The 19,012-nt window shown below is 55.7% G+C and overlaps 1 protein-coding gene across 6 annotated transcripts in view; it reads left to right on the top strand.

Annotated features, from left to right (window-relative positions):
- The window catches only part of DUOX1 (dual oxidase 1), a 36,331-nt gene that overhangs the window by 13,356 nt on the left and 3,963 nt on the right, over nucleotides 1-19,012 (top strand). For 2 of the 6 annotated variants that reach the window (XM_070581404.1, XM_070581429.1), the window contains 19 exons: nucleotides 224-423; nucleotides 1,037-1,222; nucleotides 3,286-3,511; nucleotides 3,775-3,868; nucleotides 4,147-4,322; nucleotides 6,233-6,302; nucleotides 6,730-6,855; nucleotides 7,365-7,543; nucleotides 7,881-8,111; nucleotides 8,677-8,776; nucleotides 9,020-9,069; nucleotides 10,498-10,625; nucleotides 13,851-14,004; nucleotides 14,420-14,652; nucleotides 14,900-15,058; nucleotides 16,194-16,349; nucleotides 16,592-16,720; nucleotides 17,438-17,603; nucleotides 17,986-18,225. In XM_070581404.1, coding sequence (XP_070437505.1) covers nucleotides 224-423; nucleotides 1,037-1,222; nucleotides 3,286-3,511; nucleotides 3,775-3,868; nucleotides 4,147-4,322; nucleotides 6,233-6,302; nucleotides 6,730-6,855; nucleotides 7,365-7,543; nucleotides 7,881-8,111; nucleotides 8,677-8,776; nucleotides 9,020-9,069; nucleotides 10,498-10,625; nucleotides 13,851-14,004; nucleotides 14,420-14,652; nucleotides 14,900-15,058; nucleotides 16,194-16,349; nucleotides 16,592-16,720; nucleotides 17,438-17,560 — 2,720 coding nt within the window. In that variant the 3' untranslated portion in view covers nucleotides 17,561-17,603; nucleotides 17,986-18,225. Of the gene's footprint in view, nucleotides 1-223; nucleotides 424-1,036; nucleotides 1,223-3,285; nucleotides 3,512-3,774; nucleotides 3,869-4,146; nucleotides 4,323-6,232; nucleotides 6,303-6,729; nucleotides 6,856-7,364; nucleotides 7,544-7,880; nucleotides 8,112-8,676; nucleotides 8,777-9,019; nucleotides 9,070-10,497; nucleotides 10,626-13,850; nucleotides 14,005-14,419; nucleotides 14,653-14,899; nucleotides 15,059-16,193; nucleotides 16,350-16,591; nucleotides 16,721-17,437; nucleotides 18,226-19,012 lie in introns of those variants that run through there. The other 4 variants (XM_070581423.1, XM_070581397.1, XR_011528777.1 and 1 more) reach the window with 3 other exon arrangements.

Here is a 19,012-nt window from a genome sequence, read left to right as displayed (position 1 = left end):
TAGTAAGCGCTCACGAAATGGTAGTTCTTTTTCTTCTCCGGGGCTAGAAGCCCAGCAGGACTGTTGGGGAGGGGATGACCTCAGGACCCAAGAAGGGGCAAGGAGTTGGGGAGGCCTTGATCTGTCTAACTCCAGCCTTGAGCTGGCCTTCTTCTTCCCAATGTACCTCCGTCAGGGCAGGCCCCGAAGGGCCCCCTGCTGATCCAGCCCTGTCTCTCCCCAGCATTGGAATGGCAGGGCGGCAAGGAGCCCTGCCAGCGTGTGCTCGTGCACCTGCAGCCCGGGCAGATCCGCGTGGTGGACAGCAGGCTCTCTGTGCTCCGCACCATCCAGCTTCGGCCCCCGCAGCAGGTCAACCTCATCCTGTCCAGCAACCGTGGACGCCGCGCCCTGCTGCTCAAGATCCCCAAGGAGTATGACCTGGTGCGACCCAGCTGTCCCCTGGCTCCTTGTCCACAGCCACAGCCCAGGAGGCAGCCAGGTGGAGGGGAAGGGGTACTGGGCCAGACAGGGTTTCTGGCTTCTAGTCCCTGACTGTAGTAGCTGACAGAGAGATAAACTTGAACACGTTTGTCCTGCTCTGGGCCTGCTGGATGACATGATCTCCAGAGTCCCTTCTTAGTCTTGCTGACACAGTCTGGCCCCTCCCTTTCTACGGGCACCCTGGCAGGTCCTAGCTGGGAGTCCTTGGAAGAAGCTGGGCCCTCTTTCCTGTCCCTGGATTTCAGGATCTAGTGAATTGCTAGAGATTTTGGAGGGGAGTTCAAGCAGAGGCTGGTCTGCAGCTCGGGCTCTTTCGGGCTCGCAGTGTCCTCCATCCATATGGAATAGAGAGGGAAGAAAGGCTTTGTACACGTGCCTTTGAATGCTACCTCTGCACCTGTAAGCAAGCCACTTAACCCCCCTGAGCCCAGGGGATAACAATATCTCTTTTGCAAAGGCACACTTTCCAGTGGCCCCTTGACAAAATTCATGTCAATCGCCTGGCCTCAAGAGGCCTTGATAATGGTTGCTCTCCCCACTGCCACCTCTGTAGGTGCTGCTCTTCAACCTAGAGGAAGAGCGGCAGGCGCTGGTGGAAAACCTTCGGGCAGCTCTGAAGGAGAGTGGGCTGAGCTTCCAGGAGTGGGAGCTGCAGGAGAAGGAGCTGATGAGGGCAGCTGTGACGCGGGAGCAGCGGAGCCACCTACTGGAGACCTTTTTCAGGCACCTTTTCTCCCAGGTGTGTACGTGGGATCAGATCTGTCCTTGCGTGTCTGCCTGTGGTGGTGCCCGTACCTGCGGGAGGCCCTGGGTGACTCCAGGGGAAGTCAGAAGCCCTGAGTTCTCAGCTAAGAATCAACTCTACTGTGATTTTGGCCAGGTGGCCTGACCTTTCTGTAAAGAGATGCTCCTGCCCCCATCCCTATCCCGCTGCCCCCATCCATGAGGCTCCTGGGAGGCGATCGATGCTGGGGAAGAGGTTTATCTGCATGTCGCTTATCTCTCTCCTCAGAGCTGTCCAGGCTTTCTGCCCTCACTCTTTTCATCCTGCCCAAAAGGCTGCAGAAACCTAGGGCGAGACAGGCAGTGTGGGGCAGCGAGAGCCCGTCCTTGAGGGAGTGCCACTGCCAGAGACTCCATGGGGCATTAGTGCCCACCTTGCAACTTCTGAGAGCTATTGGGAGGATGAGGGGAAGCAAGACAGAAAGAGAAATGCAAGGACTTGAGTCCTTCTCTGGCACGAAAATAAAGGCAGCCTGGGAGCAGAACAGTGGAGAGAAGCTTGGGAGATAGAAGATAAATACAGCATGGGCCCCCCTGAAGGAATTTATCATCCCACCGGCAAGATGGGACATTCACAGAAAGGAAGATAACCGGCAAAGAATGGCGACTACAGAAGTGATGCCGGAAATAAGTGATCTAGCAGTTCAGAGAAGGTAGCAAGGCTTCAGGCTGGAGTAAGGTCATGGCGGAGGTGAGATTTGGCAAGGACTCAAAAAAATTTGGAAAGATTTTGCCTCAGAAGAGAGGAGCAGGAAGGACTGAGCAGAGGTGCTCAGTAGAAAGGCAAAAAATTAATGTTTGAAAAGGAGCAGGGTTGGCTGGCTGGGGAGAGGATGCATGAGGGAAGCTACCATTTAATGGTCATTTACTGGCCAGGCACGTGACTTATTTCACTTACTCCTCAAACAAGTTGAACTTGAGTGTCAGTAGAATGGAGGGACCCCCCGCTGGGGTGACTCACTGCCAGGGCCCGGGCAGGAACTGGACACCTCCGCTCTGTGCAGCATCCATGAGGGCTATGGGGACTCCCTGTGCTGAGGGTGAGGGTGTGCTACCAATCGTTTCTATTTGCACAGTGCTTTCAGCTTTCAAAACATTTCCACACAACCTCTCTTGCTGATTCTCACAATAACCCTGTGAGATAAGTAGGGCGGATGAGGAAATGAATGCCAGATGACTGAAGAGATTTGCCTGAGGTCACGTAGCAAGCAAGTGGCGGAGCTGGGACATGAACCTGTGTCTCTTGCCTCCCGCCCCCGGCTTTTTCCATGGAAGAACCTTGTCTGAAGCAACAAGATTTACCTCATGAAACTGTAGCCAGGCTTGGACTAGCGGGCCCCAGTTGACAGGCAAGAAAGACAGGTGCTGTGGCCTGGGGCCTGCCTGCTTCCCTCGCTGTCTGTTCTCCTCATGCTGGCGCAACCCCTGGGTAAGCTGAAGATGGCCCATGATGAGAATTCCCCTTTCCCCAGCTGAGGCTTTTTCTCAGTCAAAACTCCTTTGGATGTAAGTAAGAGAAACCCACACGAGCTGGCATTGACAAAGGGTTAGTTGACTCTGAGGATACAGTGGTGTTTCTGGAATTCCAAAGGGAGGACTGTGACCTGGCCTGGAAGGGACCGGGAAGGGGAAAGCTGTCAGCAAACAAGGCCACTCCTCTCTTAGGCTGCCTCCGTTTTCTCTGTGCCTCTGCGTCTGAGCACTTGGAGGAACAGGGTGGGCCACAACTTCTATTTTCTTTCGCTCAGGTCAACACAGACCTAAGACGTCTCAGTCCCAATTCCAGATCTCCTGCTTGGGTCAAGTGTGCATCCCTGGTGCAATCAGCTAACGCAAAGGGCCAGGGGGCTGTAGAACAAATGGCCCCAGGGACCACCCACAAGGCTGCTAGGGTAGTGCTTAGGGGTCGGGGTACTGGGCAAACACCTTAAAAGGAGACTCCTACGAGCCTCAACTGGCCTTCAAGTCAAGGAAGCCTTGTCCCCTTCTCGCCCTCCCTCTGCTCCTGCTCGAGTGCAGGTACTGGACATCAACCAGGCGGATGCAGGGACCCTGCCCCTGGACTCGTCACAGAAGGTGCGGGAGGCCCTGACGTGTGAACTGAGCAGGGCCGAGTTTGCGGAGTCCCTGGGCCTCAAGCCCCAGGACATGTTTGTGGAGTCCATGTTCTCTCTGGCTGACAAAGACGGCAATGGCTACCTGTCCTTCCGGGAGTTCCTGGACATCCTGGTGGTCTTCATGAAAGGTGGGGAGGAGGGAGTGATTGTCCAGATAGGAGAAGATGGAAGGGGCTGGAGACAGAGCCTGGAGTGTAGCTGACCTGTTGGAGATGGGCAACCACAGGTGTCCAACCACGGCAGACATCTGGGAGTGCCCAGGCAGGGGTCAGGAAGCAGAGACACTCCTTGCTGTGTCCAGCAGTGGGTCACACTAGTGTGAGGCCCCTTCTGGCCAGTCTGGGGTTTGGGCAGGTGAGCTGGGGCTCTCATGGGATCGTCCTTCTCCCAGGATCCCCTGAGGAGAAGTCTCGCCTTATGTTCCGCATGTACGACTTTGATGGGAATGGTCTCATTTCCAAGGATGAGTTCATCAGGATGCTGAGGTTGGTTCTATGGGACAGCCAGGAGAATGGGCCAGAACAGGGACTGCCGGGGAAAAGAGGTGGGACATGAAGGAGGGAGCAGGAGGATAAAGAGCAGAGGCCTCTTCCTCTCACCCATACAGCTAGAGACCATTGTGACTAGGAGGGGGCTTGGGATTTGGCCAGTGGAGGCCCTCCCATGTGGGCTCTGACCACCTGGTGGGATAGCCAGTGGGCCCTTGTATCTAGGCCCCAGGCCCCTTATCAGGCCTTGATGGTTCCCCTCCCCCCGGCCCCAGGTCCTTCATTGAGATCTCCAACAACTGCCTGTCCAAGGACCAGTTGGCTGAGGTGGTGGAGTCCATGTTCCGGGAGTCCGGCTTCCAGGACAAGGAGGAGCTGACATGGGAGGACTTCCACTTCATGCTGCGGGACCACGACAGTGAGCTCCGCTTCACACAGCTCTGCGTCAAAGGTGGGGTGGCCCAGGGGGCAGGGCTGACTATCCCTTAGGCACAGCAGGTACATACCTAGGGACGGCATACTTTTAGGAGCCCACAGAAATGTTTTAATTTCTTTTAAAGTCCAAAGAAAAGAAGGAAGATAATAAATATGTAAGAACGTATTCAGCCTGGATTATATTCTTTATATCAACATAATTGTAAGATACAATTTTTTTTAATGGAAGAAGGGGCCCAAGAAGGCAACAGTGCCTGGGGCCCCCAAAAGTGCTCATGCTGCCCTTTTTGGTGGGGTGGGCAGCATCAGGAGAGGATGGGGGATGGCAGCTGGAATTCTGCTTCTTTGTCGAAGGCCTTTATGGCTGGTGCCCAGGGCAGGGGGGCAACTGCCTCCTCGTTACAGCCCTACCTGGACCACACCCACCTCAGCTGGGGTGTCCTGTCATGGGGGGTGCTCTGGTTTTGTCACTTTATGCTCTGGAGCAGAGCTCAGTAAATGTTTCCTGAGTGCGTGGAGACACACTTCTGTTGTCCCTCCCCCTACTTCCTGCCCCACCTGTGTCTGACTCAGGTGGGTGGGGGCTAGAGTCAGAGTGAGGAGGGGGCTGCTAGCAGGCAGGAGGACTGTCTGTGGCCTGCTCCGAGCTGTTATAGTGTCTTCACAGTTCTCGATTCTCACTGGGACATGTTGAGACCAAACCCAGCTCCTCCCAGGATTATGAGAATTTGGGGGAGCTGAGCAGCCCAGATGGGGCAGAGGGGCGAGTTAGACAAGACACAGCTGGGCCTCTGTGGGGCAGGAGGCGGGTGGGAGGGGGCAGGGGTGGAGGGTGGAGTTGGGAGAGTGCAGACCCAGCCCTCCTGATTCTGCAGCTTCCACCTTTCCCAGGCTGCCAGGGCAGTGGGCACCTGGGCCTGAGGGCAGAGCAGGACAGGTGCCTGGAAGGAAACCCGGGCCAGAGTCCGGGACATCCAGCCCCTGGGGGAAGGAGAGGACCAGGCTTGAGGAATGAGGATTAAGTAGACAGCATTGAATACTCTTTTGTTTTGCTTTTCATTGTTGTGCTTTGTTGTTTCCTCCAAATTTTACTCTGAAACATTTTAAACCTGCAGAAAATGTACAAAAATGATACTAGGAGTGTCCCTTTACCCTTCACCTAGATTTGCCATTGGTTACCATGTTGCCACATTTGCCGTTTGCTGAACCGTTTGAGAGGATAGACATCTATACTTTGTTTTAACACTCTGATTTCATTCAGTTCAGCTTGCTCTCTTTCTGCCTCTGGGCTCTAGAACAGGGTCATCTTCGGAATTGGTTTAGCACTTGGAAGTGACCTGGAGATTCCCAGGCCTCCTTGAGAACCTGGATTTGCAGCTCAGTCCTGCCCTGCCCATCAGTGCTCAGCCCAGACAGGGAACAATGGGCGGCTCCTGGGAGGGTTCCCCACGACCCCGACATTTTATTGTGAACATTTCAATACAGAAAAGTGGAAAGAATTTTTTAGCGATCCCCCATATACACACCACCTAGATTCTATATTTAACCCCTGGGAGGGTTTAAGCAGGAGGGTCTTTCGCAGGATTTTTGCGGCAGAATGGTCTTGGCAGGCAGGTTGCATATAGTTCCTGCCCTCTACCTACCCCATAAAACTGATACCAGTCCCAGGAGTGGGACTGAAGGTGGACACACAACACACTCAGGGGAGCCTGGCTGGCCAACTTTGTTTCAGGCCTTCTCCCGACCCACCCGTGGCTGGGTCGAGCTCACACTGGGGACACGGGCTGAGGCTGGGGCACTCAGAGGCAGGGTACTGGCCAGGGATCCCCTACAGTGTCTGGACCTGGGGTGGGTGCTGTGCCTTTGAGCTGGGTCCTCCCAGGCTCTGGGCCATGAGCTGCTCCCTAGCCCAGCTCTGCGTTGCAGGAGTGCAGGTGCCTGAAGTCATCAAGGACTTCTGCCGGAGAGCCTCCTATATCAGCCAGGAGAAGATCTGGTGAGCCCTCAACTGGGAATGTTGGAGGGAGGGCTGGGGTTGGGGAGTTGCCTTTTCTCTTCCCAGAATGAGTGGGATCAGGGTCCCCCCAGCCCATGCATTACCTTCATGCAAATTAGAAAAAGGCACTCCTTACTCTGGGCAGACAGCCCTGCACCAGGGAAAGCAGAGAGCCTGCTGGATTTCAGCACTCACCTGCTGCCTCGGCCAGATGCCCTTGGGAAGGGCACAGCTGTATGTGACGGCCTTGGCTGGGACCCCCAGGATCCCACTCATTCTCTCGCTAGGTCTCTGAGGGAATCCTGCTGTCCCCTGGCTGAGAGCTCTGACCCTTCCTCCACAGAGGGGGTCTGGAAGCAGACCAGGGGCAGCAGTGGACCACGTGGCTCAGGTGGCCAAGGTCCTGTCTCCCGCATTCCTGTTCTAGTCCCTCTCCCAGAGTGAGTGGTCGTTATCCCCGCAGCGACGTTGAGGTGGAGCTGACACCACAGAGACTGCAGTGCCCCATGGACATAGACCCTCCCCAGGAGATTCGACGGAGGTTTGGCAAGAAGTACGCCTGCTCCTCCCCTTTGGCCCAGGCAGTTGATCCATCTCCTTGGCATGCATACATTGATTCTATGGTGCCAGGCACTGTGCTAAGCACTGGGGGTGCAGGCAGGATGAATAGTTCTTGCCCAAGAATGTCACAGTCTGATGAGATAGTCTGGTACATTGATAATTACAATGTCCTACTGAGGAATGTTATACTAGTAGTAAGAGCAAGGGGCTTCAGAACTCAAGGAAGTGCTCACCTCTGCCTGGGAGGTCAGGGAGGCTTCCAGGAGGAGGTGTCCTTTGAGCCTCCAGTAAAAGGATGAGAACTGGTAGGAGCTGGGAGCTACTGATGACCACTTCGGAGGCTGTCCCTACACTAACAGCCGGCTTAAGGAATGTGGTATAACCTTTGGGGTCTGAATCCTGCTTGGTTTGAGTAACTTGACGCCCTTTTTTCCCCTCTGGGGAGCAGGGCTGCACTAGCGTTGGGTCCTTAGCCCAGAGCCAAGGCTTCCTGTCTCCCAGGGTAACGTCGTTCCAGCCCCTCCTGTTCACCGAGGCTCACCGAGAGAAGTTTCAACGCAGCCGGCGCCACCAGACGGTGCAGCAGTTCAAGCGCTTCATCGAGAACTACCGGCGCCACATTGGCTGCGTTGCCGTGTTCTACGCCATCGCGGGGGGCCTTTTCCTAGAGAGGGCCTACTGTGAGTGACAGCCGCAGGGGGGACAGGACTTACGGTAATTGATAGCCCTGGGGCTGGGGCCTGCGGTGAGTGACAGGCAGCCCCAGGGCGGGGCTGGCAATAAGCGACAGCCCTGGGGGGCGAGGCCTACGGTGAGTGTCGCATGCTGGGGGCAGGGCTTGCAATAAGCTACAGCCTTGGGGGCAAGGCCTGCTCTGGATGCTTGGAGCCCGCTGGAATGGAGACTGCGGGGAGGCGCGTTGTAAGTGGTGGCGAGCCAGGCCCTGCGGTTGACGTCCGTCAACAGCGCTCTGTCCTCTGCGGGGCTCCCAGCTTACCTGCCTGGGCCGCTCCGCAGACTATGCCTTTGCGGCTCACCACATGGGCATCACAGACACCACCCGTGTGGGCATCATCCTCTCGCGGGGCACGGCTGCCAGCATCTCCTTCATGTACTCCTACATCCTGCTCACCATGTGCCGCAACCTCATCACCTTCCTGCGAGAGACCTTCCTCAACCGCTACGTGCCCTTCGACGCCGCCGTGGACTTCCATCGCCTCATTGCCTCCACTGCCATCGTCCTCACAGGCAGGACCTGGGAGTCCCTGGGATTCTTCCCATGTCCTCCTGCCCCCTGCTGGCTTCCCCTCTCATGAGAGCCCCCTCCTCTCTACCTGCACTTAACTTGAGTGTAAGTCTGGGATGTCCTTCTCATAAGGATGGAGGTGGCCCCGGCAGTGGTGTGAAGTAGGCCCAGGAGCCCCTCACTGCCCCACCAGTGCCTCTTCCCACACTTTCAAGGCCACCTTGCCAGCCTCCAAATGATGAGTTACTAACACCCCAGAGTGAGTGTACATAATGTGTGATCTCTCCCAGTTTTTACATTTTAAACCATAATTCTGTGACAGAAACCAAAGGAGTGACCTTCTAATGGTATAATTTCAGACTCATGTGGTTTGTGTTCATGGATGGTGTGTATACAGGCCATGGGGAGAACAAGAAGTCCATTAGAGATCAGAAGTCCAGACCACTAGGACCCTTCTTCAGGCCCCCAACTCTGGCTGGCTGCTGTCCTCCTCCTTGGGTTGAGTGGGTTGAGCACCCCCACCAGGCTGCCCCCAGGCTCACTCCCACCTTGTTTGGTCTTCCTTAGTCTTACACAGTGCAGGCCATGTGGTGAATGTGTACCTGTTCTCCATCAGCCCACTCAGCGTCCTCTCCTGCCTCTTCCCTGGCCTCTTCCACAACAACGGGTGAGTGTGTGTGTGTGTGGTGGGGGGAGGGGATTCTTTGCAGGTGGAAAGAGGCAGATTCGCTTGGCTCAGAAGAGAGTGTCACCTTCCAGGTGATAGGACAGACGATGACCAGCCTGAGCCCCCGGTCCCAAGTCGACAGAAAGGGAGACTGGTGGTTGGGTTGGGTGCCTCCTCTGGACGGTCCTTTCTGGAAGTCCCAGACATCTCTCAGGATCCTTCCTTGCTTTCTCTTCCCCGCAGGTCTGAGTTCCCCCAGAAGTATTACTGGTGGTTCTTCCAGACCGTGCCAGGTGAGAGCCCTCGCTGCTCCATGAATTTCTGGGCCCGGTTCTGAGCTCCAGGCTCTGGGTTCTGTCTGCCACGGGGCAGCCCAGGCGCACTCACTTGGCTCTCACGCTGAGCCGGGCTTTGCCCTGGAGCCCTGAGGACTCTCCTGGGCAGTAGGAGATGTTTTCCAGTCCTTCTCTCAGGAGCTTGGCTGGCCTCCCATCCCAACTCTGAACAAGTTCCTCCCTCTGTGGAATGGGAGTGGACCCCCTCCACCCTCCAACACACACACCTGCCATGACAGCGCCTTTGAGGGATACTGTGCCCCAGCTGCATGGGGGAGGGGCCAGGCTCTTTGTCAAGCCAGGCAGAGCCCCGCCCCCCTTGTACTCTGTCTCGACAAGGGCTGTTTAGGGGCATTTTCCTAACTCCTCGTAATCACTCACTTTAGAGCTATTAGCTGTGAATCTGTTCAAACACTTCTTGAACCTATTTCTATTTTCAGTTTGTTCCGTCCTTGGGGTAACACTTTTTCTACACTCGCTCCTCTCTGTGAAATACAGCATGGTTTTTCTTATTTTTTTAATCCTGAAACGATCTGCTTTGAACTTCAGAGAGTGCTTGCTAATTCCTGTGCGCTGGGATTTAGCGGATAAGGCTGTGCTGATGCGCTCTTCTCTGGTCAGGACATTACAGGCTTTGGTTAGATCCCTTCTTAACCTCTGCTTTTCCATACTGCAGGGCTCTGATCTTCCTGATTTCCGCCTGTCTCCTCCTTGATCAGCTGAGGGGCCATTCTCTGGTCCCTGCATTCCCACCCTGGCTTCAGCATTGCCCTTCTGTGTACCCCAGCCCTAGGATCCCTGGTGAGAAGAGAGGTCCCCCCACCAACTCCCGGCTGGATGCAGGGGGCTGTGGTGGTCTCACTCCCTCACTCATGGTGCCAGTGCTCATGCTGTGTGCTGGAGCAGCCAGGTGGACTGCTGTAGGGACACAGATCAAGCCTTGGCTCCATGAGGGCAGGGCCTGCAGTGTCCAGAGTCTAACCTAGAGGGGCCAGAATAGACACCCCGTACATGCGTTTATTCAGCACACATTTATAGAAGGCCCGTGGTGTGCCAGGCCCTACACTAGGCACTAGGATTCAGTGGTGAACTAGCTTAGCCTCGTCCCTATACTTGTGGACCTGAGAGTCAGGAAAGTGACAGACACAAAACAAATAATGACGCAGGTGCTTGAAAAACAACATCATGACAAGGTCTATGAAGGATGTGTAGGATCTGTTGAGATGAAATGTACCTGTGATCAGTCGTGTGGGGAGAGAGGAACAGAAGGCGGTTCTGGGCTTCCCCACTCCCTCATAGGACAGTGGAGTGGAAAGGGGACCCTGACCTCTGGCAGCCTCAGAATAGCCCTGCTCCTCTGCCCTCTACCCCATGTTTATTTTGCAGGCCTAACGGGGGTCGTGCTGCTCCTGGTCCTGGCCGTCATGTACGTCTTCGCCTCCCACCACTTCCGCCGCCATAGCTTCCGGGGCTTCTGGCTGACCCACCACCTCTACATCCTGCTCTACATCCTGGTGAGGGCTCTCAGCTCTGAGGCAGGCTAGCGGGGTCTGGGTAGGGCAATCCCAGGGGGCCAGTGAGGGCTGAGACATCAGCTCCCTGTCCCCTTAGTTATTTCAAGTATCCTCTTCACTTCTCACTTAAAAGATGGGGTTATGGAACGGGCTCTCAAGTAGACTGAGCCCAGTTTGTGACACTTGGGAGATGGACTCCCTGCCATGGGTTTTGCGGTGGTAGCCCTACCAGGCTGATCTGTGTTCTTCACAGACACCCCCACATCATTTCTACCCAGCCAGTCTTTCCCTACTTTAGATGGCTGCTTTGGGCTCCTGCCTGGACTGCCTACAGTCAAGGGAGCATCACCGTTTTTGAGAGAAACCTATCTTTACTGAGTTCTGCCATTTTTGTTCTGATCCTGTTTTCTGGGGTGTTAGCCACCCCACCCAGCTAAGTGCCACCTCTAAAGTTAATGAGCTTGCTCAAAATGTCTTTACTTGGACTGTTGATGACATGGATTGTTAACATTCAACTTGTCCCCTTTCCTTGGTAACCTGGGCTCCTGCCTCCCATCCTTCCCATTCTCTCCCTTTTCCTGTCCTGCTCCCTTCACTCTTCCCTGGCTTTGACATCAGCTGCTTCAGCTGGCTAGTTCCAGAGCTGACTCCGATCTGTGCCCCTGTGTCATGGCTCTGCCTGGCCTGCCTTCCTTACGGACACAGGCAGTTCCCCAAAGTGCACCCCCAGGGCCTTGTTGAGAAGCTAAACCAAGTCTTAAGGCCCTGATGTCCCCACTGATGATAGCTTGGCTGCAAGCATTCAAGAAGTGCACAGCGCATACAGCTGCCCTCTCTGTCGCCTGGCTCCAGGCAGGTGACACAGGGGTCTCCCTTGTCCTGAGACACAGGGAGAGTGTCCACTATTGCCTGGGTCAGGCTGGCGCCTGTGGTCAGCCCTGCCTCTTCTCAGGTGTAGTTCTGTCCTCACTGACAGGTGGGGGGGTCTGTTTCCACCTTGCCTGAGACTTGGCACTTCACAGTTCTGAAAATGACTACCCAGCCTTGGCTTAGGGTATTTCCTAGAACTCTTAATGTTTGTTTCCAAAGAAATCTCTCCCTTCTTTGGAAGCCGTGGCTAATTAATCCTTCCCTCTCTATTTTCCCAATAATGGGTGGAGCCTTGGGGTTACTGTTTCTGTTAGGGGTGGAGATGATATTCTTATTCCTGGTGAAAAAGCAGCTTCCTTGAGCTAGATGGGACACCCAGAAGAGGGGCCAGACTGGTTCCCTGTGACCAAGACCCCTTTCTGATTTATTCCTGGGTTTGGGGGATAACTGGGGTTCAGAGCCACCCTTCCTGCCAGCAGGGAACTCAGCAGCTCAGAAAGGTACAGGCCCTTCTGCTGGGCAGTCCTAGCCCTGGCAGATTGGGAATGGCTCACCTGGGGGGAGATGGGGGCCAGACCACCACTTCTTTCCCATTTACACTTGACTTCAGGAAGAGAAGTTTCAAGTCAAATACCCTAATGTGGAGTAGACCCTAGGGAAGGTTGTGCAGGCCCTGATCCAGGCCAGAGAGGGTGGGGCTCGCAGAAGCTGAGCTGGCAGGCTGTTCCTCCGGCTCTCCAGCTCCTCAGCCAGCCATGAGTCTGCAGCAGTTTTGTGGTTTAAAAGTAGAGCCAACACCAAATGGGGAGTATAAAACAGAGGGGTATGATGTCACCCTGACATTGCTCTCAACCTGATTGGATGTTCAGGAAGCCTTGGGGGTGGGCGTGGGCTCCACAATGAAAGAGAAACTTGGGGAACTGGGAGCCAGTTCAGAGAAGAGCCCAGAGAGGTTTAAGTGAGTCCTTTGGAGAGAGGCTTCAGAATCCAGGAGCACTCGGCTGGGGGAAGGGAGAGCTGCCTGAGGAACCAGAGTTCAGTTTCACAGTTATCTCCGGAGGGTCTAGCCTGTGCTAGTTCTGTGCTTGGCCCAGCAGAGGAGGGGAAGACTCTGAGCTCTGCCCTCAGGAACTTAGGATTTGCTGCAGAGACAAGTGCCACACACGAGAACTGATCAAAATGAGCAGAGAATATAGGACTAATTGTGAGCTAAGTGTTCCAAGAGTATACTACAGGAGCTCAGGGAAAGCAGTTTCATTTGCCCCAAACTGGTTTGCGAAGACTTTGGGGAGAAGATGGGACTTGGGCCAAGCCTTCAGGAGAGAGAAGCTAAGGTGTGACAGAGGGCAGAGTGGAAAATGAAAGGCCATCCAGGTAGAAGGAAGGGCCTGAACATAGGGGCAGGGCTGGGAATGATGATGGAACATTCAGGGCACGGAGGAGACGGGCCTGGCTGCGGATGGCCACAGGACCCCCGGTGGTGGCCGGACATGGTGGACCTGTGCCGCTGCAGCTGAAGCCGAGGGACTGTGGCTCCATTGAGGCCGTGCCATGTGGGAGAGTTGGGAAAGCGTAGAAAGAGACGAGCAGAGGGTGAGGAAATCAGGCTTGGGCAACAACAGGATTGGAGGTGGGAGAAGGAACAGAGCCAGTGCAGGAGGTGGGAGTGAGCAGCCCAGAGGGAAAGGGGGAGAAGCAGCAGAGCATTGTTGCAGCCATGGCAAGGAGTGGGTGGTCACTAGTGCCACAGGCTGCCAAAGGTGGGAGCGAATGTGGTCTGAAAGGATACCTCAGGGTTTGGCCAGCTGAGAGCAGGTCCTGAGAAGAGGTGGAGGTGGGAGCCAGACTGAGCTGACTCAGGAGCAAGCGAGTGGGAAGGAAGGGGGCAAGTAGTGTCTGACCATGTGAGACCAGCCTGTTGGGGAAAGGACCAGAGCTGGACAACACCTGTCAGTTAATTTATGGAAAAGGGGGACTGGTGAGGTGTTCTTAGTCTCCAAAGGGAGAGGAAAAGTTGGAGAAACTCCTTCTTCGACTCAACAGGTATTGAGTGTCTCCCATGTACGAGGCAGAATCTGCTAGGAGCTGAGAGCATGGTGGCAAACAAGATGGACACGGTCCCCCCTTCTGTAGTCCAGTGGGGCAAACAATAGCAAACATGTCAATGAACGATGAAACAAAAGTACTGTGGATGGGGGAGTGGTTAGGTTTGGGAACCTGGAAGGAGCGTGGCACACGGTGAGGCAGGGATCAGATGTGCAGTGGGAGAAGGAGGCAGAGGTCTACGGCCCGAGCTGGCCTCGGACCCTGTTGTGGATGTGGCTGGGTCTGACCTCCACTCTTCACTCCATCTAGCTTATCATCCACGGCAGCTTTGCTCTGATCCAGCTGCCCCGTTTCCACATCTTCTTCCTGGTCCCGGCGCTAATCTATGTTGGGGACAAGCTGGTGAGCCTGAGCCGGAAGAAGGTGGAGATCAGCGTAGTGAAGGCGGAGCTGCTGCCATCAGGTACAGACCCAGAGGCTGTCAGGGGACCAGATAGGTGGTACTGAGCAAGCTGATAGGGCACGTGCAGAGTCTGGACCTTGCAATCTCCTGGCCTGGCCCAGTGGAGTTGGCAGGGGCCCTGGGGTGGCAGGGACAAGGGAGCTGGTAAGAGAAGCTCTTTGCCCGGGGACCTGAGCCTCTTTCACAACAGAAAGAGGAGCAGCCCAGGCCAGCCTACCCCTTGCCCTGCTGACCACCAGCCCCGGCCCCTCCTCAGGGTGGACACAGCCCCAGAGAGGTAATGACTTCTGATGGGGGGAGGCCTCCACTGTCATATTTCAGAAGCAGAGCTGCAGCTGCAGGTGAGGGAACTCTCTGGAGGCCACATTGTTACTGGGTTCAGTACAGCAGCCTCCCACCTACCTCCCCTCCTCAGGAGTGACCCACCTGCAGTTCCAGCGGCCCCAAGGCTTTGAGTACAAGTCAGGACAGTGGGTGCGGATCGCCTGCCTGGCTCTAGGGACCACTGAGTACCACCCTTTCACGCTGACTTCTGCACCCCATGAGGACACGCTCAGCCTGCACATCCGGGCAGCGGGGCCCTGGACCACTCGCCTCAGGGAGATCTACTCACCCTTGACGGGCAACGGCTGTGCCAGATACCCGAAGGTGCCCAGACGCAGGCCACATGTACCACATGTTCCCACATCCCCTATCAGGCTTTGGTCCTGCAGCATCAGACTCCCCACTGTGTTCCTTCCCTCCCCCCCTCCAAAGACTGGTTGTTCTAGATAATACCACCACCCCCTTCTTCCCCCTCACTCCATAAACCTACTGCCTTTCCCTGCCTCCCATTTGTGGCTTCAGAACTATAGTGGTGGCTGAGCTTAACTCAAACCCACTCCCCTCTCTGCAGCTGTACCTCGATGGACCATTTGGAGAGGGCCACCAGGAGTGGCATAAGTTTGAGGTGTCAGTCCTGGTGGGAGGGGGCATTGGGGTCACCCCCTTTGCCTCCATCCTCAAAGACCTGGTCTTCAAGTCATCAGTCAGCAGCCAAGTGTTCTGTAAGAAGGTGAGTACCCCCTCCTCCCGCCAGCCCATGTCCCCTGCTCCCTATCACTGTGTCCACCTGTGCCTGTCTCTCCTGCCTCTGTTCTTGGCCCCCCTGATCTGGACAAGGCCACATTGGCCCGACCCCAGGGTGGTCAGAATATCTCCAGACCCTAAAGGACAGAGTTGGTTTGCTGATGCCTCCAGGCTTTTCCCCTCAGTTATGGGGCACCCTACATAGGAGTTGCTTCTCAGAGTCCTTCCCCCTTCTTACAGAGGAGGCCAGCACTGAAGCACTATTGGGCTGGGAGAGGGAGGGCACCCGTGGGGTGGGGCAGAAGCGAAACTGACTCTGCTCTCAAGGGGAAGAGGAGAAGAGGGGCGAGGCAGGGCTGGGGGCTGGGTTGGCTCCAGGAACACAGCCCAGGCCCTCAGGCCCCCTCTACAGTGGGCCCCTTTGCCCCAGCCTGGACCTGGTGGCAGGCCCCTGCCTGTTTCTCTGGGCCTGGCAGGTGAGTCAGGGGCGCAGGAATGCAGCAGGCAGAGGCCTAACCCATATGCTGTCAGCATTTGGAGGGTGACAGACAGCTCCCCTGCTCCTCTGGCAGCGCCAGCTCTGCCTCTGCTCCTTAACCCACACCGCCCCACTTCTCCCCATCAGAAGCTGGAGATGGGTCCCCCCAGGGGGGCTTCCATCCCTCTCATCTCTCTTTGAGCCCATTCTTATCTGTTCCAGGTAGTCAGCTGGGTCTTCCCTGAGGCTGTTCTGTGACACACCCTTGGTGGGACCCTCTCTTTCTGGGCTAAGTTTGGGTGGGAGCTTCGAAGCCTGAGGAGGACCCACTGGAGGGAGTGGCAGGGTAGGCTCAGAACGAAAAAGCTGCTTCCCACCCCCTCAGACCTTCAGCTCACTTGACAAGGGTCCTTTCTAATCGCCCCAAGCTATTTTCACACCCACCTCTCCATGTCCTGCGGCAACTCCATCTCCTACCCCAGAGCCTGGCCCTGTAGCCCCACATACTCCATCTCCCCAGGCTGTCTGGGGGGAGAGAGGCACAAGTTGGCCGAGACCAGAAGAGGTCTACTGGTGTGGAGATCCCTCAGATGGAGGGAGCCTGAGATGAGCTGGGTCCTAAGCTCCAGCTATGTGTCCCCAGATCTACTTCATCTGGGTGACACGGACCCAGCGGCAGTTTGAGTGGCTGGCTGACATCATCCGGGAGGTGGAGGAGAATGACTGCCAGGACCTGGTGTCCGTGCACATTTACATCACCCAGCTGGCTGAGAAGTTCGACCTGAGGACCACCATGCTGGTACGTCAGGGCCGGCCAGGCAGGGCAGCTCAGTGGGTGTGTGGTTGGCAGGGCAAGGCAGGATGGCCAGGGTAGATGGGCAGACAGCCAGGTTCAGTTGGCAGGAAGCACAGAGCTGGTGGCCTATATCCTCAGCCTCCAGCTTCCTCCCCACCCCAGTCTCTGTCTCCTGAGCTGCAGGCTGGCTTGGGCTAGGCACTGACCCTAATTGTCCTTGACCTGACCTTCCCCTCTGCCCCCAGTACATCTGTGAGCGGCACTTCCAGAAGGTGTTGAACCGGAGTCTGTTCACAGGCCTGCGCTCCATCACCCACTTCGGTCGCCCCCCCTTCGAGCCTTTCTTCAACTCCCTGCAGGAGGTCCACCCACAGGTCAGTCCCTACCTCATATCCAGGTTCTCTTCACCTTTATCATCTTGGGTCTGAGCAAAGCTCCCAAACCTGCTCCCTCAGGGAAAGAATTGATTGCTCATGAGCACCCATCCCCTGGGAGATTGGCGGGGTAATGGAATGGACAAGGAGAAGTGGGGATCACCCTGAGCTAAAGGGGGAGGCAGGTGACAGAGAGTTGCTACTTCTGAAGCCATGACGCCTTGTCCAGAAGGAAGAGCTCAATGATTGAGCTAGTCCCCACGATAAACTCCAAGCTGCCCTTACCATTAATACTGAGCCAGCCCTCACCCTGGACCCTGAGCTCATCTTCACCATGGACATTGGGCTAGCCACTACTCTCATGAATACTGGGCTAGCCCTCATTGAGACACTAAGCTATCCCTCAACTTGAACATTGATTAACCTGGCCCCTATTAGAAACACCGATTTTGCACTTGAAGCTGGCATATGCCTTGGAGGCGGTAGAGGCTAGACCCACAGAGAGCAAATCTACCAAAATTGAGCTAGACTTAGAAACAGAGTCAACCCTCACCATGGATGGTAGGAAGCAAACCTTCCTCAGGAACACGGAATGAGCCCTCACCAAGGACTCTTGCTGGTCTTTAACACGCACACTGAGCTAGCCCTCCCTCTGAACACTGAGCTAGCCCTCTCTCTGAACACTAAGCTAGCCCTGACTTCTTCCTCCCACAACAGGTCAGGAAGATCGGGGTGTTTAGCTGCGGCCCCCCTGGCATGACCAAGAATGTGGAAAAAGCCTGTCAGCTCATCAACAGGCAGGACCGGACTCATTTCTCCCACCATTATGAGAACTTCTAGGCCTCCTGCCCAGGGGCTCCACCTACTGCCCAGCTGAGCAGAGGTTTGGGCCTGCACCTCACCTCTGTACTTCCGGTTTCTGCCTCCGTCAGCCTTCTCCCCATTCCCACCTCTCCACCTTGATCCAGGTGGCCATGGTCAGTCACCCATGTGGGTTCAGGGACCTCCCAGGCCCAGAATGTCTCAACCTGGAGAAGTGGGAGGCACTGTCTGGAGACTAGAGGTTGGGAGGTAGGAGAGCTATTATTGCTTTGGGGCAAAGTGACAACTCTTTTTCCAAACTAAGGGAAAAACTCAAAAGATGAGCGGACAAGTAGTGTGTGTGTGTGTGTGTGTGTGTGTATGGGGGCTGTGAGCCTAAGGAAGTAGGGGCACAGATGCTGGCATCTTAGAAGCCCTTCCCTAAAACCTCCCCCTCCCCACAGGGTTCCCCACTGCTAAAGGGCTGGCAAATGCCTTGGAGTGGGGTAGAGGCTGGACCCACAGAGAGCAACTTACAGGAACCCCCTCGGCACCCCGGTCTAACAGCACAATTGATCTTCTCTCTCCTGTTTTTAAACGTCCTATAGTCATAACCTGGCCCAATCTCTATGTGGTGCTCCTCAGCCCTTCTCACCTATTCCTGCCCCGATAGTCTCCTTTACAAATAAACCACTTTCCTGCTCTTTGGGTTTCTTTATTCTGCCCCAGGATGGGGTGGGTACTGGCAGAGGAAGTCACTCACCCAGCCAGCTAACCTAGGCTGCTGCAGACATTCTCTCTGAACTTGCCAGTATCCACTGAATAAAGGAACCCGCACAAGGCCGTGCCCCAGCTGGAGACCCCTTTCCGGGCTCAGGTGCACCCCTCCTGACAGAGAGCCTCTCAGGGTGGCTAGTGTGGGGCTTCTGAAGCCTGATCAGGAGGGGCAGAGAGAGAAGGTGGGCTGGGACAAAGGGGAGTGGAGGTGGGGACACAGCAGGAACCTACAGGGAGCCAGAGTTTCCCTGGCTTGCCCCAGGACTGCAGCTCTCCCAGCCTTTCTCTGAGCAACGGGACAGTTGAGCACCTGTGCCTACATGGCCTTCCAGGTGGGGAGATGACAACGAGGAGACAGATGAGCACATTACCTAACCTCTTTGGGCCTCTGTTTTCTCAGCTGCAAAATGACTGAATGCCCTCCAAGTCTACTTCAAGATAGGGCAACCCTCTATGAGGGAATTTCTTACATTTGTCAGATCACATATCCTCCATTTCGATAAAATAGCGATTGGATTAGAAAATCCAGAGTCCCATGTTTCACACTTGGGAGTTGCAGATGTGGGTTCTGGAGGCGGTCCTCAGACTGCCCCCCCCCCCCCCCCCCCCCCCCCCCCCCCGGGCAGCAGTGCCCCCAGAGTGTGTGTTCAGCAGTCGGGGAGTTGCTGTTCCCCTTGCCCATGGGAGCGGGAGGGCGGGCCTGGAGTGGTTGGA

This window comes from Equus przewalskii, chromosome 1 (assembly GCF_037783145.1).
Source record: "Equus przewalskii isolate Varuska chromosome 1, EquPr2, whole genome shotgun sequence".
NCBI classification, from domain to species: domain Eukaryota; kingdom Metazoa; phylum Chordata; class Mammalia; order Perissodactyla; family Equidae; genus Equus; species Equus przewalskii.
This window is presented reverse-complemented; position numbering and strand designations above follow the sequence as displayed.